The sequence below is a fragment of the Arvicanthis niloticus genome, chromosome 13 (assembly GCF_011762505.2).
Source record: "Arvicanthis niloticus isolate mArvNil1 chromosome 13, mArvNil1.pat.X, whole genome shotgun sequence".
In the NCBI taxonomy this organism is placed as follows: Eukaryota; Metazoa; Chordata; class Mammalia; order Rodentia; family Muridae; genus Arvicanthis; species Arvicanthis niloticus.
The window spans coordinates 75,703,251-75,718,559 of NC_047670.1; the positions used below are offsets into that span (position 1 = coordinate 75,703,251).

General features: G+C 48.6%; 1 protein-coding gene across 1 annotated transcript; it reads left to right on the forward strand.

Annotated features, from left to right (window-relative positions):
• The first annotated feature begins 7,502 nt into the window (after positions 1 to 7,502).
• On the forward strand, positions 7,503 to 14,510 carry LOC117718561 (keratin, type II cuticular Hb6). The gene is made up of 9 exons (XM_034516287.2): positions 7,503 to 7,871; positions 9,204 to 9,412; positions 10,386 to 10,446; positions 10,574 to 10,669; positions 11,208 to 11,372; positions 11,602 to 11,727; positions 12,005 to 12,225; positions 13,811 to 13,842; positions 13,975 to 14,510. Exons 1-9 carry the CDS (start codon positions 7,503 to 7,505, stop codon positions 14,154 to 14,156), a joined length of 1,461 nt encoding a protein of 486 aa, XP_034372178.1. The 3' UTR covers positions 14,157 to 14,510.
• Positions 14,511 to 15,309: the final 799 nt, after the last annotated feature.

Here is a 15,309-nt window from a genome sequence, read left to right on the forward strand (position 1 = left end):
TCTCTTAACATTAATGGACTCAATTCCCCAATTAAAAGGCATAGGGAAATGGACTGGATACGTAAACAGGACCCAGCATTTTGCTGCATACAGGAAACCTACCTCAGTGACAAAGACAGACTCTACCTTAGAGTAAAAGGTTGGAAAACAATTTTTCAAGCAAATGGTCCCAAGAAACAAGCTGGAGTAGCCATTCTAAAATCTCCAGCCTGAGAACACAAAAGGAGGAACTCATGGCTCCACCTGTATAGGTAGTTGAGGGTGGCCTTGTCAGGCATCAGTGGAAGTGGATGGCTTTGGTGCCTGAAAGTTTGGATTCTCTACTGTTGGGGAATTTCAAGAGCAGGGAGGCAGGAATGGGAGGATGGTGGGAACACACCCTCAAGTAACTGGAGGAGGGGGGGATGGGATAAGGGGTTAAGCATCAGTGGAAGTGGAGGGCCTTGGTGCCTAAGTTTGGATTCCCTAGTGTTGGGGAATTTGAGAGCAGAGAGGCAGAAACGGGAGCATGGTGGGAGTACACCCTCATAGAAACTCCCAGAATTATATGGTTAGACATGACAGAGGCAGGCTGCCAGAAGACTAGGTTCCAGAATTCAAACAAAAAATTATCTTGATACTAAAATTTGTTTTGAGAATTTTATATTGCAGAATACACAGCTTTAGTGTATCTACTCATCAAACAAGCCAAGCAGACCTGCTCGAACTTCTGATGTCCTGGAATTCCAGCTGGATGCAGTGAAGACACAGCGTCAGAGGCTTATCAATTTACTCTTCCCCCTGCCCCTCTTCTAATATCTCAACTCCCGTAATCAGGTTGAAGAAGTTAATGAAGAGTTGGCACCCCTATTTCCTGGGCTTGGGGACTGAAGTGGTTAATATTGGGCTGTCTTTCTAGGGAAAAGTAGTGGTTTTGTTGGAACAGGGAGGATTATCTAGGATTTATTGCATAGCCATAACCTATTGGTAGAAATATGTATAATTGTTATTAAGATGAAGTTATAATTTCTTAAATGGTACAAAATTTACTTTGATTTCAAATTTAAGGTTTTCATTGGTACGAGCTTCTTATTGATATAAAAGTGAGATTAATATTGTTAGTATCATAGGCATTGTGCCTATATAACACATTTAGGAATACAAGGCTTAGACCCAGTCCTTCTTTAACTTTTTTAACTGATTTGAGATGGTTAGCCTGTGAGTTAAGGGCCTATAGCAAATTCATGACTTTGAGTTTATTGTTAGGGTGTTTTCTATATTTTATTTAGAAATAGCTGAGAGGAGTTAACAGACAACAGTCCAGATGGCCTTACATGGATAGTTGGCTTTCAAAACATCAGAAGTCTACAAAATCAACATTACAAACATTTCTGTATTAATGTTCATTTTGATTAGAGACCCGTCTGCTCCTGACAGCTTCCTGTCTTGGATTCTAAGAAAAAATTGAGCATCTTTGGAGTTACTCCAGTTGTGGTGAGACAGCCACTAGTCAAGAATTGCCTCTTTTCATCTACAGACAAATTACTGTCCAGAAAAGAACACACTTACAGAATAGTCAACTGATTATACCTGCCAAGACAGAGTAATCAGCCCTTAATAATTCTGCATCACTAGGTCTGTCAGATGATCCTGGGCCAGAAGGCTGAAGATCGGTTGCTCCAACGTTCTGTAGTATAGGGACTGTCCAGGTGTTCAGCGGTCTCTATAAATTGGCTAAGTTTTAGAAGCTATGCTTTGTGCTTCCCATAATTTCAGTTAACTCAGTCATTCTGGATTTCTGACGGGGTTGAAAACTTATAGTCTCATAGGCTATTTACTTTGAGAGAAAAGATTTGAGAGGATGGTTTTCAGCTGACATTCATTCTGAAGCCAAGAAAGAAGCCAGGTTCAGAACTAAGTCTTTTAGTTAGGAGAGATGACAGAGGTTCTGCTTAGTCAACAAAATGATGGACTGGGTATTAGGTCTATCTTGTACCTTACTGGCACAAATTGGTATAGTTATGCTCTAATTGTATTTTGAGAGAAAAGTTTTAACAGGAAGGGTAATATGTAGGAGGAGCTAAGGTGGGAGGAGTATGGAGAGGAAGAGGAGGAGTAAGGAGAGGAGGAGTAAGGAGAGGAGGAGAGGAGGAGCTAGGTGATGGGGGGGGGCATGGAGGTGGATGTTCTAGTGTCTCTGCCAGTCAAAGATAGTTGATATATCTAGGTTGGGTATTGGATTACACTTCTGATTGTTTGGGCATCTTGATATTGAGCATTACCAAACTTATAAAGCCTTTGATTAACATTTAAAAAATGTATAAAAGCAAAAAAGGAGAAGGGGCATGGGATAGGGGTTTTCTAGGGAGGGGAAATGGGGAAAGGGGATGGCATCTGAAATGTAAATAAAATATCAAATAAAAAAAAGAATCTCTCCTGATTCCAGTCAGCCTCATTTCATGCAAGGTACCATCCCAACAGATCAATACACATGGACTGTGTGTGTGTGTATGTGTGTGTGTGTGTGTGTGTGTATGTGTGTGTGTGTGTGTGTGTGTGTGTGTGTGTGTGCACATGGAGCATATACCTTGTGGGAATCAGTTGTCTCCTTCCACCATCCAAATCCTGGGATTTGAACTCAGAATATCTGCCTTTGCAGCCAGAACTCTTACCCACTGGGAAATCTTGCTGGCCTTTGTATAATTCATTCATTAAAAATTTTATGTTATGTGTGTGAGTGTTTTGCTTGCACATATGTGTGTGCGCCCTGTTCATGGCTGGTGCCCATGGAGATCAGAAGAGGGTGTCAGAGTCTTTAGAACGAGAGTTGTGGATATTTGTGATGCTGAATCCTCTGCAAGAGCAGTAATTGTGTTGAGTGCTTGCACCAGCAGCCCTGCCCCTTGCAATTCTTACAGTCTCCTCTGAGGCTAGCTCTCTGAAGCAAGGAGACCAGGGAGGGATACCTGCTCAGGGTGAGTGTTAGAGATAGGTGACCCCAGTGGCTGGCACACCAGACCCTCATGGAAGGAGTGAGTTTGGCTCTTTGGTTCTCATCTGCTCACCATTGACAGCACGCTGTAGACATGTTTGCACAAGGTACCTAACACACATGTTCACTTGCTTCCTCTCAGCATCCTCTTTGCACAGCGCTCCCAGGGTTCTGGGCTGGAGGATGGAGGAAAACTCATCTTTGCTGTTGATTAGCCTCTAGCTTTTAAAGCAAAGCTGGGCACAAACATAGATCACAGACAGAGAGGCACATTCTGAGATAATACTACATACAAAAATTCTGTTTGTGGACACATTCCAAAGGCTTGGCACATAGTAGGTGCTTAATAAATGTCTGTTGAATGAATGCAGTGAGTACCAGCTACACATTAAGTACTGAGTAATGGGGTCATCAAAGCTTGGTGGCCAGTTGTACAAAGCTTTGTGGTCAAATGGGGTGGGGTCACACGAAGCAGACCAGGAAGTGGCCATTTCTAGGAGTGGGGTTGGAAGAGTGATCCTGCTTGAGGAGACCTGAAGAAGTGATGTAAGAGAACCAGTTCTTGACCAAAGAGAGCCAGTGGGGTGAGGATGGAGGAGTCCTGATTCCAGGGCCAGGGTCTCTGCTGCATGGCAGTCTCTCTCAGCTTCTGTGTCTCTGTGTCTGCGTCTGCATCATCCTGCCTCTCTCCCTCCCTACTTCCCTCCCTCCCTCCTCTCCTCTCCCCTCTCTCTCCCTCTCTGGTCATAGAATTTTATGATTCTTCTTTCAAGGACCCTTAGCCTTCTTAGGCTGCTATCCTTGGTTCTGTCTCCCTACTAAGTCCTCTCTGAGTCACCTCCAGCTTCTGCCTTGTAAAAGCCCATCCTCACCCTTCCCAAAGAGCTTCCCTTGCCCTCCCTGGAAGGGCAGTGCAGTCAGACATTCCTTTGCACCTGATGTGTCTGCAAAGCGCCCACTGCATACTCCCACCTTCCACATCTCTGCGTCTGTTTTCCTTGACATGGAGAGCCTCCAGAGTTCTGGTTTCCTTCTTCCATGTAATCTCCCTTCCCTAAGTCAGTACATGTTTGGGGCTTACCTCACAGGGCATATCAATCCCAGAGTCCCCAGATGTCCCATTTGCAAGGTGTATCTGGTCTCTGCTACCTTCCATTTTGGGAATTTGTCTCATACCCAACTCTTTCCCCAGAAACTGAAGGGACTGAAGTGAGCTTTGAGTAAAGACTTCATGAGATGAAAATGGTCTTATCTGCTGTCACCACAAGGCCTACTTGTCCACTTGGGCTGGAGGAAGAGACTGCTCTTTAGGCCACACCACATGGGCCCACATTCTCCACATGCAAGGTGGATGGTCCAGAAGGGTTTTCTTTGATATAAAACTTCTTGAAACAAAAGAGTTAATGTCCCTTTTGTCAGAAGTAAGGCTATTGCTTCTTCCCTCAGGAGGTTCCTCCTCCACCCCGGCTTCTGTCCATCCAGCGAGAGCTGCCCTATTCTTGCTTCTTTGCAATTGTATTGTGTTAGGGCAGATTACTAAGAGCATCCCCCAACAGTCCCATGGAATTCCTACATACTACCCAATCAGGAGGTTTGGGGATGAAAAGAAAAAAAAAAACAAAACAACAATAACAACAAGACACACAGGCTGGGCATTGTTTAATTTATGACTAATAATTCCTTTTTTTCTAAATAATACTTTATTTTTTTGAGGTATTTTAGCTACATCATTTCCCCTTTCTTCCCCCCAAACCCTTTCATGCACCCCTTTGCTCACTTTCAAATTCATGGCCTCTTCTTCTTTAATTATTGTTGCATATATATGTATATATTTGCACTATACATCCACTGATGGTCCTTCCCATCTCTCTCAGGTTTCCTAAGTCGTGTGTAATCCTTTGTCGAGGGTTGAGGCCTTGTGGGATTTCCTCTGTATCCATTAATGTGTCTATTGGTGTCATCTTTCAGCTCATGTTCAGTCATCCGTGTTGGCGAGACTTTATGTAGCTTCTGACATTTCTAGGAGGTACACTCTCCCAAGAAACGTCCTAGTCTTCTGGCTCTTGCAATCTTTCTGTCTCCTCTCCCACAAGATCCCTGAACCTTATGGAAGAGGTGGTTGTAGTGTGTCACTTGGGACTAGGAATCCACAACTCTGCATTTTGGTTGGTTGTGTAGGCAAGAATTTCTGATTCTCTGTAAGACCAAATAAAAACCACAAATATTTGAATGATTTTTCCAGTGAATGGCATTTGGATCGCTTGAGCTTTTCTTTCTGTTAGAGTCATTGCCTAAGGATTTGTCAAAATGAAGGTTTATGAGGGGTTGTTTCCTGAGGCAGTTGGACTGGACTGGGGAGGAGATGGACATTAGGCTCTTTCCCAGAGTAAAGGTCATGCCCCTTTCTTCTCCTGGGACAGGCCCATTTGAAAGAACAGTAGTGATCCCAATAATAATTGAGTACTTTCTATGGTCCAGCTGCTATGTTAAGTATTATCTGGGCATTATTTTATTAACTTCTCTTACTACTCTTTCAAGATATGCCCATTCTTGGTAATTGAACATAAGTGGTTTGGGGAGGTGAGTGAGTGCACCCCACCAAAGCTGTCAACACATCCACAACAGCAACAGCACAATGATAAACCCACATTGTTTGTGCCCTTGGAGTGGATCAGGCTCAGGCCCAAGTACTTAGTGAAGATTAATTCTTTAATCCTCACAACAGCTTTATGAGATGGGTATTATCCTCATCTTACAAGTCATAATGGAGTCTCAGAGACACTAAGTAGCTGCCCAGAGTTATCCAGTAACGTGGTGGAGCCTAGATTTAAAACTAGGTACTTTGGAATCCAGACCTGTGTCCTCAACTGGTATAACATGTATTTCCACTTTTCAAAAATTGCAGCTCCTGAAGGAATAATTGTATGTAATGACAGGATAAACACCAGGCACACATGGCTGACCCAGAGGGTCAGGGCACAGTCATGACGTGCAAAACAACGATGTGTTCTGTTCTACTTTGGCTGGTTTTGTTCTAGACTGTTCTGTGACTGAAAATGGCAGCTATTCTCATTGGAGAGCAACAGCATGAACTCTGAGAAAACTCTGCCCAGAGCAGCTGGCAAGGATTGGGATACAGTACTGTACCCCAATTGGATTACTGTATCGTGCTCTGGAGTTTACATAGCCTATATATACTCCTTCAGACTTCCAAGACAGACAGGGGAGGCAAAGCCTCAGCCAGTTTCCAGCAGAGGGAAGCACCTGATTCAGGGTCCTGCAGAGGTAGTCAGGGCAGTGCCTCTGACCCTATCCAGCTCTTGTGAGTTCAAGGCCTATGATGGACGGGCAACACTAGCTGCTACAGTTATGTCTTAATGCCTATCAAAGCCACTGTCAAGCTAATGATAAAAGTGGAAGGGTCATTGGGGAAGGGAAGGGGGTTCATAGTTTGAGAAGGAGGAGTGTTTATAGTGTGGGAAGTATCGGGGGCCCGACTGACAGTTGGACTTCATGATCTCTTTATGTCACCCTATTGGATTTTACATACTGAGCCAAATACAGTGTAGATACCAACAGTAAGGCCATCTTGTGGATGACATAAGAGCCTGAGGTGAAATGAAGACCTTAGATACTCAACAATGTTGGGATTTCCTGGGGCCAGTGAGCCAGTGGACACTTAGGACTTGGGGAAGACAGAAGGAAAAGATACTTCCTTGGTCTTAGACAGCCAAGGTGGACTAAGGATTGTTTGTGTCCACAGATGTGTGTGTGTGTGTGTGTGTGTGTGTGTGTGTGTGTGTGTGTGTGTGTGTGTGCATGTGTGTGTCTGTGTCCGAACCTGTGAAGGCAAACATAGACATGTAGCCTATGAGTTTGTGGAAACTGTGTATAGGAAGGGCAACCTGATGAGGGAAGGGAAGGGTTAGTGGGACTGAGAGATGGAGGAGGGAGAAGAGGACTAACTTAGAGTTTATTCAGATATAGAGCCTTAAAGGTTGTGAGGAACTACTCAGGTGAGGTATCTCACCAAGCACACCCCCCATGCCATCCTTGTCCTTATCTTGTTTGGGTCAGGACCTCGGACAGCGGTACTGCCATTTTTTTTTTTTTTTTTTTTTTTTTTTTTCCAGGTCCCTGATTGGAACAACAGCTCTGCCCCTTTTCATTTTCCTTGCATTGTGAAACACCTACCCTGTCTCTCCACCTCCCTTTCTGTGTGTTGGGCACAGTAGCAGAGGATGGAGGAGATGAGCTGGCCCTTTGAAGGAGGAAATTGAACAGTTTAGGGCAAAGGACCATAAACATCTGCAAATGGTCACCAATTTAGCACATTTAAGGAGGAGCCACAGCAGCTAAACAAGCCAAGCTCATAAAGCCATCTAATTGTTTCAAACCACGTGGTCACAGTCAGGGTCCCCACATATATAAAAGGCCAACAAACCTAAAGAGGTAAACACCTGAATTCACGTCCACTGCACCCTCCACTTGGACGTCTCCAGTCTCACAGTTGCCTTCTCCCCAAATAACCATGACTTGTGGATCCTACTGTGGTGGCCGCGCCTTCAGCTGTGCCTCAGCCTGTGGGCCCAGGCCCGGCCGCTGCTGCATCTCTGCAGCCCCCTACAGGGGCATCTCCTGCTACCGCGGACTCTCAGGGGGCTTCGGCAGCCATAGCGTCTGCGGGGCCTTCCGCTCGGGGTCCTGTGGACGCAGCTTTGGATACCGCTCTGGAGGCATCTGTGGGCCCAGCCCCCCCTGCATCACCACAGTCTCTGTCAATGAGAGCCTGCTCACTCCCCTCAACCTGGAGATCGACCCCAATGCTCAGTGCGTGAAGCATGAGGAGAAGGAGCAGATCAAGTGCCTCAACAGCAGGTTCGCGGCCTTCATCGACAAGGTGGGTGTCCTGGAGCATGTGCACAGTCGATGATGGGCACCGAGGGGAAATCAGAGGGAAAACATACCCATAGAACCCACAAGGCCAAAGGGACACAGACAGACAGGAACTGGAAGCAGTACCTTTCAGTCTGGTGTGGAGATGTGGGGGGGGAAACTGAAGGCATCCTTAGAACTCAGAGCAAGACCTACGGAGCCCAGGCCCAGCCTTTCCAGTGTGCGAGACCATGGAGATGCTCGTGTAGGAAGCGGGGTGTCCTGACCACGTCAAGGTCAACTGTGAAGACTGCCTGAGGGCTTCTCTCTCACAGAGCCTTTTGAATCTCATGTAGGCCCTGGGGCCACTGTGCTCTGTGGGAGCTACTGCTTTTGGAGCTAAGCATGCAGGCCTGTGCTAGAGCCACAGCCTGGGTCCTCAGGGCCTTATGCAGAGCCAGGAGGAGTGCAAGCCTGCAGCTGTCTTCCCAGAATCCAGGCCTCCACATGCAGGCTGAGGCTTGAATACAAGCTCCAAGGACAAAGAAGCTGAGGGGTTGGGGAGAGTTGTTCAGAGCTGGCACACATGAGACACTAAAGGAAGCACAAGGAAGAACCTACCAAGGATATGGCAAGGTCATTAAACACAGGCATCTGAATCTGGAAGTACACCAACCTGGTGCTGGGGGGGATGGGGGCCTGATAGTCTGTAATAGTGGTGAAGATACTGCCCCTGTCAATCAATGGTCTCTGCCTGAAGTCAACCATGTTCCTGGTCCTTCAATCTCACTCTTGAACTCAGAAACACAAGACATTCCTGCACTTGGATCCAGACGCTTATTATTCTAATTGTGCTGTTGTTGCAGGGATCCTGTAATTTGCACACACTGGTTCCCTTTCCAGAATTTACAGTCTGCCTTCCTAAACAGGCTCACCCTTCCGTTCCCAGGCTGGCTGTCACATCAGCCTTGGCTGTGCTATCTTCTTGAGGCAGAATGTCTCTTTGTACCTTACTAAAAGGTGCTTTAGCTACCCCACTCTGTGGAAGGCTGGGAGCTTTATCCAAAGCTAAGCTCTTCTTATCATGGACTAAGAAGAGGCAGAGTTTGCACTGGGTTAAGCATGTTCAGCGACACCAGGTGAATTGACTGAAGTTAAGTCTCTGAAAGGAGTTCCAGGTTACCACCTGCCTTTCAGCCCCAGTGTGGCTGTGGAGAAGACATGCCAGCAAGGGAGGACATCACACGCACACGCACATACACACACACACACACACATGCACACACATGCATACACACACGCACATACCCTCTGATTCTGCAAGAGTCTGTTCTGAGACTTTAACTCTGGATGGCAGGTGCGCTTCCTGGAGCAGCAGAACAAGCTGCTGGAGACCAAGTGGCAGTTCTACCAGAACCGCAAGTGCTGTGAGAGCAACCTGGAGCCTCTGTTCGAGGGTTACATCCAGGCACTGAGGCGCGAGGCTGAGTGTGTGGAGGCCGACAGCGGGAGGCTGGCTGCCGAGCTCAACCATGCTCAGGAGGCCATGGAGGGCTACAAGAAGAGGTGAGGGCCACTGGGGAGTCTTGATAGAAGCACCCTGGGAACAGAAGAGCTGGCTTGTGTTTGGGGTCTCTGCCTGTCTAGGTCAGGAAGCCCATCCCTGCCCCTGCCTTATGAATCAAGGAGCCCTCTCCATGTCTTCCTTCAGGCACAGAGTCCCTGTCTGTCACAGGTTCTCATCATCCCCTTTTAAGTGGTGCAAGGTTCCCTTCCTTTCTCCACCTAACGTTCCTGGTCTCCAGAACTAACCCTTAAGTCCCTGGATGCTGTCTGTAGGGTTCCCTCCTCTACTCTCTGCCAACACTCCCACACACCCCATAGACACAGCAGGATGCTACAAATTCATCTAGCAGTGTTTATGGTCCTTGCGTGGCAGAGTCTACTGGGATGCAAGCATGACATGGTCATGTATGGATACAGTTCCATGTGACACAGCCATGATGGATGGATGAGCAGAACTTCGCTCAGAGGGGTCCCTTGGCTCAGTCCAAGAAGAGATAACAGACAAGGCGCTGACCAAGGGCTCAGAGCAAAGGATGAGGAAATACAGCCACCTCAGTCTCCTGAATCTTAGACATACACTCACACACGCATGTTCATATGCATGTGCATGCACACGCACACTCACACACGTGTGTTCACACACAAATGCATATTCACAGACACACTCATACATGCATGTGCACATACATGCACATGCACACACATATATGTCCACATGCATGCACACATACTCACACATGCGTGTTCACATACATGCACACAAACACACGTGTACATGTGTCTGTCTGTATGTACAAACGCACAGATTTCAAATACCACTATCCTGTCTCTACTGCAAAAACCCAGTGTGCTCACAGGCCTGTGACTGGAGTATGACCCCTCTCAGATTCTCTAAGGAGGCCTTTAGTTCAGACTGCTCTATGGACTGGCTTCATGGCTGTTTGGATAAGGCCTTCTTTCCCTCCTGCCTCAGGTATGAAGAAGAAGTTTCACTCCGAGCCACAGCAGAAAATGAGTTTGTGGCTCTGAAGAGGGTAAGTGATTGAAGCTAGTCCCTGCCCAGTTCCACCCCACCCTGTCCCCTCTGTCCTGCCACTCAGCAGCCAGATGCCTCCAGCCCAAGGGAGAGCTAGCTTCATGGCTGTCTGCAAATCCCTACAGGACGTGGACTCTGCCTATCTGCGTAAGTCAGACCTGGAGACCAACTCAGAGGCGCTGACCCAAGAGATCGACTTCCTGAGGAGACTATATGAAGAGGTGAGGGTAGTGACACACGTGAGACCCTGAAGGAGTTCAGAAACCCAGCAATCTCCCCTTATAAAGAACATAATCTGACACATGAGGCCAGGTCAGAGACTGGAATGCTTGGGTGGGGAACTGAGGAACCAGGCAAACTGACATAGCAGGAGCTAGAGGTAGACTGGGAACAAGCTGTCTACCCAAAGTCCACCCAGTCCTTCCTGAGCCAACAGGTACAGCCCAGCCTTGCTGGGCCAGGTGTATCTGGTCTAAGAGAACATCAGGTCCCAGGGAACAGTCTGTCCCTAAGGAGCCATGCAGACACAACCCAGCATGGGTTCTCTGGGTCTAAGCAACTCCAGAAGCAAGAATTTGAGAAACGCTGTGACTTCCTCAAAGGGAGACTTACAAACTGAAAGGCTGTTGCATCTCTAAGGGCCAGGAGTTGAGCTACAGATATGGCTGGTAGCTACAAGAGAGCCATGGGGATTGCAGGCATGGTAGGTAAGGGAAAACCCAGACAACCTGACTATCTTCCTTCTTTCTCCTCCTGCAGGAGATCCGCATCCTCAACGCCCACATCTCAGACACCTCCGTCATCGTCAAGATGGACAACAGCAGGGACCTGAACATGGACTGCATCGTGGCTGAGATCAAGGCTCAGTATGATGACATTGCCACCCGCAGCCGCGCTGAGGCCGAGTCCTGGTACCGCACCAAGGTGAGAGGTCAGGACATCTGTCCTTAGATGAGACAGTGGGAAGGACTCCAGGATCTGGCAGAAAAGGCTTCTTGCACACCAGGAATCACAAGAAGATTGCACACAGCACTAAGCTGAGGAGGCAGCCCAGCCTGACCTCTGTGCATCTTGCACACTCGGTGGCAGTGTGCTCCCTGGGTTGCTGTTGCATCCTGGGCCTCATGCTCATCTCTGCTTCCCCCACCCCCAGTGTGAGGAGATGAAGGCCACAGTGATCAGGCATGGAGAGACCCTGCGCCGCACCAGAGAGGAGATCAATGAGCTCAACAGAATAATCCAGAGGCTGACTGCTGAGATCGAGAATGCCAAGTGCCAGGTAAGTAAGGTTCAGCTGCTCTGAGACCAGAGAGGCTGGGTGCCTACTCAGTGCCACACAGCCAGCATGTGTCCTGCTTGGAGCTTACCATTTAGTCTCCCACCTATTTGCACAGCTGGGTTTCCTGGTCATGCTCACTCGGGTTGACCCAAGTGAACAAGGCCAAGAGGCTGCTTCTAGAATGTTCCCAACTGGTGGGAAAGACTGGATAGTATGCTGCTGATGGACAGTGAGACCCAGGGACCCTTGGCTATCCCACTCTCTTCTGTGTCCCCAGAACACCAAGCTGGAGGCTGCTGTGACCCAGTCTGAGCAGCAGGGAGAGGCCGCCCTCACTGATGCCCGCTGCAAGCTGGCTGAACTGGAGGCTGCCCTGCAGAAGGCCAAGCAGGACATGGCCTGCCTGCTCAAGGAGTACCAGGAGGTGATGAACTCCAAGCTGGGGCTGGACATTGAGATCGCTACCTACAGGCGCCTGCTGGAGGGCGAAGAGCAGAGGTGGGTCCTGTAGCTTTTCACTTTCCCAACCCTTCTTGGGTACTCAGCATTGAACCTCATACCTCCGGTACTGGTTTATTTTGGCTTCCTCACCTCACCATCCAGTACCTGCATAGGAAATCTGTGTAAGTCCTTTAACCTTGATCTAGCCTTTAACCTAACTCTGTCTCACTCTTTACTGCTGGCCTCTTTCCAAGGCTGCCTACAGGGAGGTGCTCTCAAAGTGTAGATGGCGTCTATGCCTAGGGCCTCTTTCCTCTTTCCCCATCAAGTCCTGCGTGGGTTCTCAGGACTCCATCTTCTTGTCTAAGCTGTCTCTGGCCAGCTCTAGTTCAACTTTGGAAATTCAGATTTATCTGGCAGCAAAGTCTACCAACCCCTGGTTAGCTATTATGATGGTACTCTAGCGTGCCTTCCCATTACAGTTTGGACCGAGCTAGAGCAGAGACTAGTTCTCTCTTGGAACTTTGCTTTTACTATGCAGACTTGGGTACTGGTGGAGGACCCTCTTGCTATTCAGCCGTCCTGTGGTGGAGGGCTCCTCACACCCCATGTCCTTAAGGACTCCACTCTAAACCAAGCTCTTGTTTTTGTACCTTTTGTTTCGTGCTCAGTTGTTTGGTTGTGTTCTGAGCCTCCTTTTGTGTATAGCCAGTTTCCAGAGTGTCACACAGGTAGAATCGTGCGTATTGGACAGATAGGGACACAGACTTGGCATGTGTTCACATTTAGAGATCCCCAGCACCATGAAGTAGCTTGGGAAGCCCAGAGGTACGTGGTGATGGTACCTGGGAATCTGAAAGTTGGAGAGAGAGAGAGAGAGAGAGAGAGAGAGAGAGAGAGAGAGAGAGAGAGAGATTGAATCCCAGAAAAAAAAACAAACCCTCAGCTTCTCCACCACACAGAGGGAGAGAGGCAGGGGACCAGAGCATCTGTTCTGAATTTGTCAGCTTTGGTCATTGTGTGTTCTGGCCAACTCTGCTTGGTTCCCTTCTTTAAAATAATGCCAAGTGGAAAAGAAATACAGGCCAGGTAGTGTTGGAATCTTAACCCTGACTGTCATTGGTTATTTTCTCTGTGGGTGACCAATGAGAGGATTGCTGTAGGTAGCTTCCAAGCTGCCTCTAAGACAGGTAGCTTCCAAGCTGCCTCTAAGACAGGTGTTGTTGTCAGATACTGGGCAAAAGGTTCTGATTTCCCTTGTATCCATATTGTTACAATGACAATTAGATGGGGTTTAGAAGGTTACACCTGCTTCCCCCATTCGCTTACAGCTCAAAACTGATCGGGCATCAGCAGCTGGTGCTTCAGCATGTGTGTCTAGGGTGTCTTAGTTCCCAGAAGAGCACTTGGATTATTCGGGGGGTGGGGGGAGTCCACTGGGGTGTGTAGCGAATAAGCATGGGGTGATAGAGGGCATGCTTTGCCTTTAGAACTCACAGGGTGTCCCTCAGGGCTACCCCCAGCTCAGGGTTTCTCAGTTTCTCTCATGCACCCTTGCCCTAGGGCGAAAGCCTAGAAGGACCCATGATGGATCCTGTTGCACGCTTTCAGTGGACTAAGGTCTCCCTTTCCTCTCCCACAGGTTGTGTGAGGGCGTTGGCTCCGTGAATGTGTGTAAGTAATTCCAGCCTCCCTCTTTCTGGCTGGGTGGCGCGCGCCTTTGGGGCGGGAACACTTGAGCTTGCTGCAGAGCCTCTTGGCAGTGACAGTGCCTGACAAGGTCTACCCTGTTCTCCCGGCTTTCAGGCGTGAGCAGCTCCCGCGGTGGCGTCGTCTGTGGAGATCTCTGCGTCTCCGGTACTGCCCCTGCTGTCAACACCAGAGTGTGCAGCGCCCCCTGCAGCGGCAACGTGGTGGTGGGCACCCCCAATGCCTGCGCCCCCTGCGCCGGGGCAGGCGCCTGCAGCGGAGGCTGTAACAAGTGCTAGGAGGCCACAAAGCTGCAAGCCACTGCCATGGGTCACCCTGCCCGAAGGGACAGCACAGCGGGACAGTGGCCTCGGCGCCTTCATCTCATTCTATAGCTTTCCCTAGCAACTTGTTCTGAGAATTCTTTTCTTTCCCCTTCTGCCTTTTTGCTGAATTTGTCGGTCTTAGAATCTCGGACGATCGGCTGCCCCAGGATCCTCTGTCCGACTTTACCCGTGTCCCTAGCACGCTTTTGCCTGGGCATGGAGACAGGGACCAACATGGTTGCCAGCTTTCCTGTCACTCCGTGATAGACCACGTGACCCAGAGCATCTTCTTCCGGGTCTGCCTGGCAGCAGCTTCCCCAAACTCAGCTGCCTGCTTGTTTGCTTTTGTCTCACTTTGCGTTCCCAATAAACTAATTGCAGTGAATTAAACCCGCGCCTCAATGTCTCCAAAATGCTGCCTATGCCAGGATCCCAAAGGGCACCTGGGTGTTTTTAATAGGCAAAGATACCTCCTATCTGGTCTGGAGAAATCAGGTTTTTGGGGACAACAAATCCAAACTCAAGGCCAAATCTTGTGGGGCAGTCGGTATTCTGAGGTGTTTTGTCTCAGCAGTGTGGGCTGGGTGACTGTCCTGGAGCTCTACCAGGACATTTTACTTTGTAGCGTTCTTGGCCTCCTCACTAAATGCAGGAGGTTTCCTCTGCCCCTCATTATGATAAGTAAAACTTCTCTAGACAAGGTGAAATGTCACCCAGGGATTCTCAGACACAGTCATTTTGTTCCCCTTCTGTGAAGGGTGCAGTAAGGAAGGGACTCAGAGGATGGCCGGTGGTGGTGGTGGTGACTCTGGGTAGGTCAGGGTCAGGTGACCTGGCTACCGACTCAGAGTGGTGACAGTTACCTGTTGTGTGGGTGAATGCCATGTTGCTTCTCTGCTGGGGAGTTAGGAGAGGTGCACACAGTTCCTAGTGCAACTTTCAGCCGTCCCAGGAGATGGGGAAGAGGCTTTGTTCCTAGAAGCACTATTGAAGCTGCAGTCTGTCTGGCTATCTCCAGTACCGCAGCAGGCAGGGCTCTCCTCCTCACTGGACTTCACATCTTCATCTGTAAAATGGGATGACGGTGCCTACGTTGTGGGGAAGAGTGTCAGCTAATGGTGACACG

Coding starts and splice junctions, on each gene's coding strand:
- LOC117718561 (XM_034516287.2), top strand. CDS start 7,503: ATGACTTGTGGATCCTACTGTGGTGGCCGCGCCTTCAGCTGTGCCTCA. Junction 7,872..9,203: donor TCGCGGCCTTCATCGACAAG/GTGGGTGTCCTG, acceptor TCTGGATGGCAG/GTGCGCTTCCTGGAGCAGCA. Junction 9,413..10,385: donor ATGGAGGGCTACAAGAAGAG/GTGAGGGCCACT, acceptor CTCCTGCCTCAG/GTATGAAGAAGAAGTTTCAC.